This window comes from Vespula pensylvanica, chromosome 5 (assembly GCF_014466175.1).
Source record: "Vespula pensylvanica isolate Volc-1 chromosome 5, ASM1446617v1, whole genome shotgun sequence".
NCBI lineage: Eukaryota > Metazoa > Arthropoda > Insecta > Hymenoptera > Vespidae > Vespula > Vespula pensylvanica.
The window spans coordinates 2,777,459-2,787,458 of record NC_057689.1 but is presented as its reverse complement, the minus strand read 5'-3'; the positions used below and the strand labels follow the sequence as shown (position 1 = coordinate 2,787,458).

Genomic DNA, 10,000 nt, shown 5'->3' with positions numbered 1-10,000 from the left:
TGTGTATGTGTTGTGTGTATAAGTATACATTTTAGTCTAACATTTGAATTTTTACACCAAAAAAATTCGAGAAATTTGGCACAAATATATTTAAATATATTTCTTCTTGTTTTCTCTTTTGTTTCTTTTTCTTTCTTTCTTTCTTTCTTTCTTTCTTTCTTTCTTTCTTTTTCTTTTCGATTCCCATCGTCGCACGACTCGATCGCATTCGCTCGATCTCATAATTTGATTCTTTTCTTTTTGATAACAGTTTGTAGATCAAATTAGAAGGAACTCAAACGAATTCATCTTTTTTTCCTTTTAGTTTCATATCTCTTGCAAATTAAATAAGATGCAAAATAATCCTTCGCTATGCTGTATTTTTTTATAATTAAAAAAAAAAAAGAAGAAGAAGAAGAAGAAGAATAAATAACAAAAGGAAAACAACACTTATAAACGTAGGAAAATATCACAGTCGATTTGTACATTAATTATTTAACGCGTACGTAGAAAAAGATCACGTGGTTTCTTCAAGTGAATAAAATAACATGTAACATATATATATAAAACAATGATACTTATATGCATATATACCTTAACCGTGAAATAAATTTTAAGTTTATCAAAAATTAACAAAAAAGACAGATAAAGAAAGGTAAAGAAAATAACAAAACAAAATTAAAAAAATAAAAAAAAATCGTAACAGAAAAAACCACTTGTTATATTAATTTTTATAAGTTACGCTATACGCGATTAATAATTTGTTCTATCTAACATAGAATGATATTGAAATGCCTTGTTCCGTCAATATACATATATAAATGACTTCATTTACTTCCTTCATTTCAATTTCATTTTTCCACGATTCCGCAGTTATTACAAATATATTTGCGAAGCTCTATAAGACTTATTCGTCTTTCGTTTCTATGTTTGTTCGTTCGTTTTTTTTTTTTTTTGTATTTCTTTTTCTTTTCTTTTCTTTCTTTCTTTTTTCTTTTTTTTTTTTTTTTTTTAATTCTTCTTCATATCTTTTCCCCTTTTTTTCTTTTTCAACATTTTTCTTTGACATCCTTTGTAATTCAACATCTAATGAAACATCCCTTAGAAGATGTTATATATCTGTCTAATTATAGGGAAGCAGTTTTTAAAAAAATTTATCCGTATAAAAAAATACTTTTTCTTCAGCGAGCAATTTATGCGTTTTGCGCGTCACTGTTATTGTTATTATCATTATTATTATTATAACTATTATTATTATTATTGTTATTATTATTATTATTATTATTATATTCGAACAACGAATATATATATATATACATATATATATAATATATATATGTGTGTATATAATATGTATACTATATATATATATATATATATATACACTGCGAAACAAAATGTGGAATCTAAAGGTACATCAAAGTACGTAACTTTCAGTTTGACTAGAAACACACGAGCCGTGCATAATTTTTTTTCCTACAAAAGTAGTTTCTCTTTTTTTTCCCTTGTCATTTCGTTTGTTCTCTTTTTTTTTTTTTTTTGTTTATTTTCCTCTTTTACTTTCACTATATATTCCTTTCTCTCTCTCTTTCTCTCTCTATCCCATTCATGTGATCTTCCATATTTTTCTATTATTATTATTATTACAATAATACATCATCAAAGTACAATAGAAATAATTCGCGATCGTTTCACTTTTTTTTTTATATATATTTTATATATATATATAATTTTTCTATGTGTGTGTGTGTATATATATATATATGTATACACACTTTTTTATTTTTCTTCAGAATGCTTCCTTATCAAAATAAAATATAAACTGGCAATAACGTTCTGGCTCGACGGATAATATTCCTTTTTTTTTTTTTTTATTTATTTATTCATTTTTTTGGTATGTTGGCATTACGTAGGAAAAATCAATCGTTTTATCAACCCTCCCTCGTATTTTTCTTATTCTCTCCTTTCGTATTTTTCTTATTCTCTTTTCTTGCTCTTTCTTCTTCTTCTTCTTCTTTTTTTGTTATTTTTCTTTTAAAATCTTTTTTCCTCTTCTCCTTCTTCTTTTTTTCCTTTTCTTCAAAAAATTGTCAGACGATTAAAGAATCGTCCGTGCGTATGTGCGTATCTGAAATCCTTCTTGGGATCGATTATCGATTCAATTAAATTACGTAAAAGTTCGTTATCTTCGTGGGTAGATGTACGATTAAGTAAAGATTAATAATAAACTTATTAGCGACAATTATATTACGCTAATAATAAGAAGATAATAAACTTCGGTTCGTTTAATTTGTAGCTTGAGTTTCTTTGTTACGTTTCCAAATCGATTATCTATTATCTCTCATTATTTTTTTCTCTTTCATTCTCGATTATATTGATATAACTATATATATGTATATATATATATATATATATATATATACATATATATATTTATGCAAAAAAAAATAACGTAAGAAGGATTCATCTATGGCATGATGGCTCGTGTTGTATGTCAGGTGGTTGTATAGTTTGATAATAAGCTTGATTATCCCTGAAGTGAGACCTGACGAGTAAGCCCAAGCCAAGGAGTACAACCGGAAGACCGAGTAAAGCGCAAATTAATTCGCCAGTTACTCCAGGTGACCATACAATGAAACCTATTTCAATAGGATACAATCTGATTTCAATATAATTTCAATTATATGACAACAATATTAATATTAACAAAATTGATAATAATATGTACGTATATACATGCGTTTGAAGTTTAAACTCACCGCCGTTAGCACCGACGTTCATTTTGTAAATGCTCCACCAAATTCCAGATAAAGGAAGAGAAACTGTAGCCGCAGCTACGGTAAATACAGCACTTTCACACATCGAAAGAAAGTTTATAGACGAGATGACGAAGACTACGTAAGCTAATAGACAAATCCATGCGTGGCTGTATACATTCGAGCAAGAGTCGATTGCTTTGAAGTGACAGGATAAACCGTGTTCGACGATGCGATATAAATCGACTGGCGATAGACCCTAAAAAACGAATTTAAACGATTAGAATTCATTTTCATTTGGTTTCATTTCTATCTTAATTTTATATATAAATATTTGTCTTCTCTTATATACATATATATATATATATATAAATATTGATGCAGAGATAATCACGATTTTTACGTATCGAGTGAAGTGATAAAAAATTGCAATTATATTTGCACCAATTAAATATAAATATATATATATATATATCGAGATAAAAGATAATCGATAATTGATATATATATTACACACACACACACACATATATATATTTAAATCTATACGAATCAAATTTTACTGGGTTAATCAATGAGTCATGAAACTTTTTACTATAGAAAACAGTTATTTCAATATATCAGAAAAAATAAAAAAACAAAGAAAAAAAGAAAAAAAAGGGAAAATGTAACATAGTCCAACACTTTTTCCCATTTAATAGTCGATCACTAAAATAAATAAATACTTTCCGTTCTTTCTTTCTTGTTTGTTTTTATTTATTCATTATTATTAGTTTTCTTTTTTTTTTTTTTTTCGTTTTTATCATACTCACCCTACCGATACCAGGCAATGTGTCCAACCAACAGAGCGTAAGAATCGCAAAAAATGCGATGGCATGTATGTGGAAAAGGGTCTGAAGTATGGGTGGTTTCGGATAATTCTTCGGCTTTATCGTTGGATCTGGGTCCGTGACGTGCAACAATCTACCACCCTCCTCTTCCGATCCTCTTCGTCGTATGTCACGCGAGGAGACCAAGCGAGAGACGGTATAGAGGAAAGAACTTGGCTGAGTTGTCAATAATTGACAAATATTTTGTTGCTATCCGAAGCCAAGAAAAATAATATCGTATCAAATATTTGATTAATACATCGATTTAATTTTGTTCACTCAATTTCATTGATTTAATTTACGTATATATTCGTTCTCGTTTTTTTTTTTTTTTTTTAATTATTTCCTTTTTTCTTTTTTTCTTTTTTTTTTTTTTTTCTTTTCCATTTTAACTTTTACTTTATTATATTTTTCCATAACAAGATTAATTGTCAATCGATACCGACGTACATATACACATATGCCGATATGAAAACTAATTATATCGATACGAATTAAAAAATAATTTCGTTATGAAATAAATATGTCAACCTCGATATATAATAACAATTAATTATACTCGTTAAGTAAAAGTAATATTATTAGATTTCACGTAATAGAACTTGTTTCTTTTCTTTTTATATTCTTTTTTTTTTTTTTTTTTTTTCTTTTCAAGCTAATATAAGCAAATTACACTACATTCGGACTTTGGAATAATTCGAAATAATGTATTGCGAGAACATTATAAAACAATGGGGGAAAAAAAAATATATATATATATATATATATATATACACGGTGTTCTCGTATTGTTAATTTAGTGTGATCTAGTTTTAAAAAGACAGAAATGAGCAACAACGTTAATTGGCCGTGTAATTAGAAAGAAAAATCTTGGAATTTACCCCGGTAGTATAATGACGCTCGAGCATAGTGAAGAACATAGCGAAAGCGGCCAGTGCACCGACATAAACAAAGGTCCAGACAGCTCTGACGCCCCAGGATCCTCTCATCGTCGCTGTATGTGCAGACACTTCTCTTCCTCTACAACGAAATTCATCGCAAAGACCATAGTCGACACTTATAAACAGGCCTACTATTATCGTCGTACTTGCGAATATCCGTTGAAGGCTCATCACTGAAACATATATGTATATATACATATATATATATATATATATATATTTTTATACAACGTCGTATTTATCGACAATTTTTTTGTTATTTTGTTTTCTAATAATTTTGACAAATTATATATGTATATCGTATGATCGTTAATATGTGATGTTAATGTATCCTGGATTTTATCTAAGTAACAAAGTGAGTAATATGTAATTATAGTTTTCTTTCTTTCTTTTTTTTTTTTTATAATATAAATGCTATAAAGATCGTTAAAAGTAATTTGCTTTTAATTTATTTAACAAGATAAATAATACGAGAGAGATAATTGTAATTTTTATAAATATATAAATATTGGATAATTTTGTTAAAGGTAATGCATTCTTAATTTAATTTAACAAAATATAGAATATAATATAATTATGAATTAATATGATTTTATATGTTAATAATTATTTTCGATCTGTTTTTTCTTTTGAACAAACATATATCTTACTTTTGCGAGAGAAGAAGAAATAGTAAACCAATGAGAAAAGTAGAGTGATGCCCTTGATCGGATCTTGAAGATGACACAGAACTCGATTTTGATCGAGAGATAGAGCAACAAGAACGCCAGAAAAAGCATACAGCGTGCTTATTTTGATTAGGATGCAACGTGGTATCCTTATTCTCATCGAGTTTGGTACCAAAGGTGGAGGCGGAGAGACTTTTTCGATAACAAAATAGACGAATCCAAGAATACAAGCAGACCCAAGTGCACTGAAGAGAAGACCTGCAAAAAATAACATTTTTTATTTCTTTTTTATTTCCAATAATCATATATTTATGCATATACATGTATATCTGACATAATTATTTTTTAAATTACGTTAGTGTACTATAAATATATAATTATAAATAAATAAATATATATATACACACACATATATATATATGTATATATGCAGGGTTTGACATAACTTTTTTTTAAATTATCTTAGTGTACCAAGTTACCTCATATATATATAATATACAAACACATATATATGCAAAGTCTGACATAACTCTTTCATAAATTACCTTAGTGCACCAAGCTATCTTATGTATATATATATATATATATACATTTTTTTTTCTCATTTGATCATTGCTCAAATAAAAATTCACTTTGTCGACACGTTTACCTCCGTGAGGTAAAAGAAAATATATTTCTCCCTACTAACAAGATCGCATGCTCTTCACTTCGAGAATTTATATATAGTTATGTGTGCGCGTGTGTGTGTATACATATATAAAATTTCCATTCTCCTGGGTAAGCTTCCATTATTTACGGTCAGTGATCTCACGTTTAGAAATCACAAGATAATAAGAACGATAGATCTTATAAACGTGTTATATATAAGAAATACATAGAATATTTTTCATATAAGTTATACAATTTTGAAATCCTTTCAAGTTACACCATGAAAAATGAATGATCATGGATATCGTTTTACCATTGTAAACGTTAGATACGATATTGACTACTTTTTAAAAAAAGCGAAAAACTGACAACAAAATATTTTCTTTATAAAACCCATTATATCATATATTCCAATATATATTTTCATAGGAACATATAGTTTGAAAAATTTTCTTCGTGTTACCTAAAGAAAAATGAATGATCATAAATATCGACTTGTATAATATCAACGTTACGATACCGCACTGAACCTTTCTACACACAAAGTGAAAAACCGATCGAAAAGAAAATTGTTTTCTTATAAAACGCATTATACTTCTATATTATATACTATAATATTTTTCATAGAAATGTACGATTTAAAAAGAAACATTTCTTTTTCTCATTTTATCATATGGAAAAAACGAATGATCATGAATATCAGCTTACCAGTGTAAGCGTTGGATACGGCACTGATGCTTTCGAGATAAAGTGGAAAACCGATAACAAGAACTGTTACGGATGTAACCACGGTAAATAGAGTGATTAGAAAGGTGAATTTTTGCCAGGTCGCTCTACTTTTGTCGAATAGCTTATCGGAACTGGCACGATAAGCGCCGACGTACGGTGATTCTTCCGTATCGGTGTATTCTTCAATTTCTACATCACTTCCGGTACAACGGAGCTCCTCTTGCTCTTCGTCGTCTATCATCGTAGAGACGCAACTCGCGAGATTCGCCAGGTTCGCCAGTTTTGCGGTTTTTTTGTTACTTATTTTTCTCTCTTACTATATCGTTGTTCTATTTCGTAAATTTTTCTGCAATATCGAATATTATAATTAAACACTTAACAGGATTAGTCACGTTGGATCGATTAACGTAATCTCTTTCTCTTTTTTTCTTTCTTTTCTCTGTTTTCTTTTTTTTTTTTCATTTTACTTCACTACATTTTGTTTCTTCCTTCTTTTTTTTTTTTTTTTTGGACACTATATACCAGCTGATAACTCCTCTTTATCTTTTTTCTGGTACCGAAGGAATAGAAAGTATAATGGACTTTTCTATCACAGATTCTAAAGACTATTCAAGAAGCTTTTTATTTCGAAAGTATGACGTTCTTCTTTTTCACTCATTTTTTACCCCCCTTCTCTTCCTCTATCTTTCTGTCTGTCTCTCTCTCTCTCTCTCTCTCTCTCTCTCTCTCTCTCTCTCTCTCTCTCTCTCTCTCTCTCTCTCTCTTTTTCTCTGTCAATGTCGGAGCAATGAGAGTACATATATACGAGTAGATATATATATATATATATATATACATATATATATATATATGTACGTATATATGTATAGTATGTATGGCACGATATTCTCCTAGTCGTAGAATTTTTAACGAAGAACTCGGTTAATAAATGCTCTTGCACGACGCAGCAAAAATAGGCAAAGCTCCGACAAAGCCAACTCCCTTCGCGTTCTTCGAATTTCCTTCACGCTCGTCTTTTTCTCTTTTCTTTTCCCCCTTTTTTGTTTATTTGTTTGTTTGTTTTTCTTCCCCCTTTTTTCTTTTCTTTTTTTTTTTTTCTTTATTTTCATCTAGAAATATAATTAATAAATAGTTCTCTTTTTCTTTTTTCTCTCGTCTCTTTCAATGCCACTCGAGAAGTAAAACGTACGTACGTCACGATGAAAATTTCGAAACGGGTAAGAAACGAACAAAAAAAAATAATAATAATAATAATAATAATAATAATAAAATAAAAGAAAAAAAGATAAAAAATAAAATAAAAAACGCGAGAACGAGAGACCATGAAATTACCGAAGATCGCAAACGAGCTGTGAACAAAAATGGGAGGGGGATTTTTCGCTATTTTCTTACACCCCGTTTTCTTTCTTTCTTTTTTTTTTCTTCTTTTTCTTCTTCTTTTTTTCTCTTTTCTTGCATCCAGCTCGCACAGCGAAGGACTCTTGTTGACATTGATATACCGTTCAACGCACGTCGAATACACATCGAGAAATATATGTAGTAGACTGTTATTCTTTCGTTGCCTCATTAAGATTATTAATCGATAAAAAGTTAAAAAAAAAAAAAAAAAGAGAGAGAGAGAGAAAAATACAAAAGATAGATGAAAAAAAAAGTGAAACGAAACGAAACGAAACGAAACGAAATTGAAATTGAAATTGAAATTAAAATGCTGTTACTGCCTTTTTGAGTGTACTCGATCGAATGAAATGTTCAAAAACAACGTTCGAGATCGATACAGAAGTGGCGCGTGTTAACGTTCCGATCTTCGACGATATTACAAAAAAAAAAAAAAAAAAAAAAAAAACCAGAAAGAGAGAGAGAGAGAGAGAACAAATAAAAAAAAGGTAAGTAGTTTCCTTTTTTGTTTAATTTTTCCAAAGACAAGCAACACAAATCAAGTTGACGTTTGTTAATCAAAAGTTTCGACAAATCGACGAATCTTTTTTTTCGTCCAATACGTATCTATTTTCTGCGAAACTATTTTATATTACGATCGATTTTCTCTTTTATTCTTTCCTTTTCTTTTCTTTTTTTTTTTTTTCTTTTCTTTTTTTTATTAATTTTCTCGACGTCACAATACGTCGCGCATCGCGGGATAATAAATCACGCTTGGTCGCTGAGAACAAGAGGATCGAGAACTTTGATGCTAGTAGGGAAGGGGAGAAAACAGAAAAAATGAAAGAAAGAAAGAAAGAAAAAAAAGAACGAAGAAGAGTATAATAAAAAATGAAAAAAAAAGAGAGAGAGAGAAAAAAAAAGGGAAAATAAAAATACCAGAAATAAAGTAACAAATGTTACTGACCGATGTTCGCGTCGTTGAGAGGATTCTGATAAAACATCTGTTGTCGACATACGATAACACTCGTGATAAAATGAGGATAAGCTCGCAATAAACAAGTGTACCTTTTGCTATGCTATTATTACAAAACTACAAATTCTCTTAGCGAATCCATTTTCTGTTGAGAATCGATTAATTCGCTCGTTATTTTTTTTTTTTTCTTTTCTTTCCTTTTTTTCTTTCATCTTCGATCTTCCCCACGCCATCCCTTAAGAATCGCTAAAGATAATATTTTAACCGATATGAGATAGCTGATAAGATTAGATTTCATGATTAGACGATAAACTGAAAAGAGAAGGAAAAAAATGAAAAAGAAAAAAAAAAAGAAAAAGAAAAGAAAAGAAAAGTCCTTTCAAAGTAGATATAATATACAAGCTTTCTCATTTTCCAAAGGAACTTTTAAAGATTAGATTTTTTCAAACGTAATATCGATATTTTTATCATAATTATAATTCCACATTATAATCGAATAAGCAGCACAGTCTGGTATTTTCTAATAAAATAATTTAATCGTAAATAATACTTATGTCAAGTAAAATCTTTTACAAAACGAATCTCTCTTTTAAATAAACCTTAAATTCTTCCTCGTTCATTAAGAGAGAAAAAAAGATCTTGAGATATATACAAATGCTTTTTTTTACGGACTAAATAAAAAGAAAAAGAAAAAAAAAAGAAACTAATAAAAGCAAAGTAAATACATACATCATACATACATACGTAAATACATACATACATATATATATATATATATATATATATATGTGGGTACATATAAAGGATACCACAAAAAGCCGCGATCTTATAAATAAGTAGGTACAGAGGACTACTAGAGAAACGAATTAAGAAGGGTCAACGTTCTACGAGATTCTATTGAAAAGAGAAAGAAAGTAAGTAGTTGGTAGTAGAGGAGCTTGTAAAAGAGGAAGAAAGAAGACTGAATAAAAAAAAAAAAAAAAAGAAAAAGAAAGACGAAGAAGATGAAAGAAGAGCACTTGACTCTCTCTCTCTCTCTCTCTCTCTCTCTCTCTCTCTC

The 10,000-nt window shown here is 28.9% G+C and overlaps 1 protein-coding gene across 2 annotated transcripts in view; it reads right to left on the bottom strand.

Annotated features, from left to right (window-relative positions):
• Positions 1-2,057: 2,057 nt before the first annotated feature.
• The window catches only part of LOC122629458, a 9,549-nt gene continuing 1,606 nt past the window's right edge, over positions 2,058-10,000 (bottom strand). For both annotated transcript variants that reach the window (XM_043812881.1, XM_043812880.1), the window contains exons 2-7: positions 6,570-6,936; positions 5,196-5,471; positions 4,486-4,718; positions 3,548-3,814; positions 2,739-2,994; positions 2,058-2,618 (exon numbers count right to left, since the gene is read on the bottom strand). In XM_043812881.1, the coding sequence (XP_043668816.1) occupies positions 2,443-2,618; positions 2,739-2,994; positions 3,548-3,814; positions 4,486-4,718; positions 5,196-5,471; positions 6,570-6,831 (1,470 nt within the window). In that variant the 5' untranslated portion in view covers positions 6,832-6,936 and the 3' untranslated portion in view covers positions 2,058-2,442. The remainder of the gene's footprint in view (positions 2,619-2,738; positions 2,995-3,547; positions 3,815-4,485; positions 4,719-5,195; positions 5,472-6,569; positions 6,937-10,000) is intronic.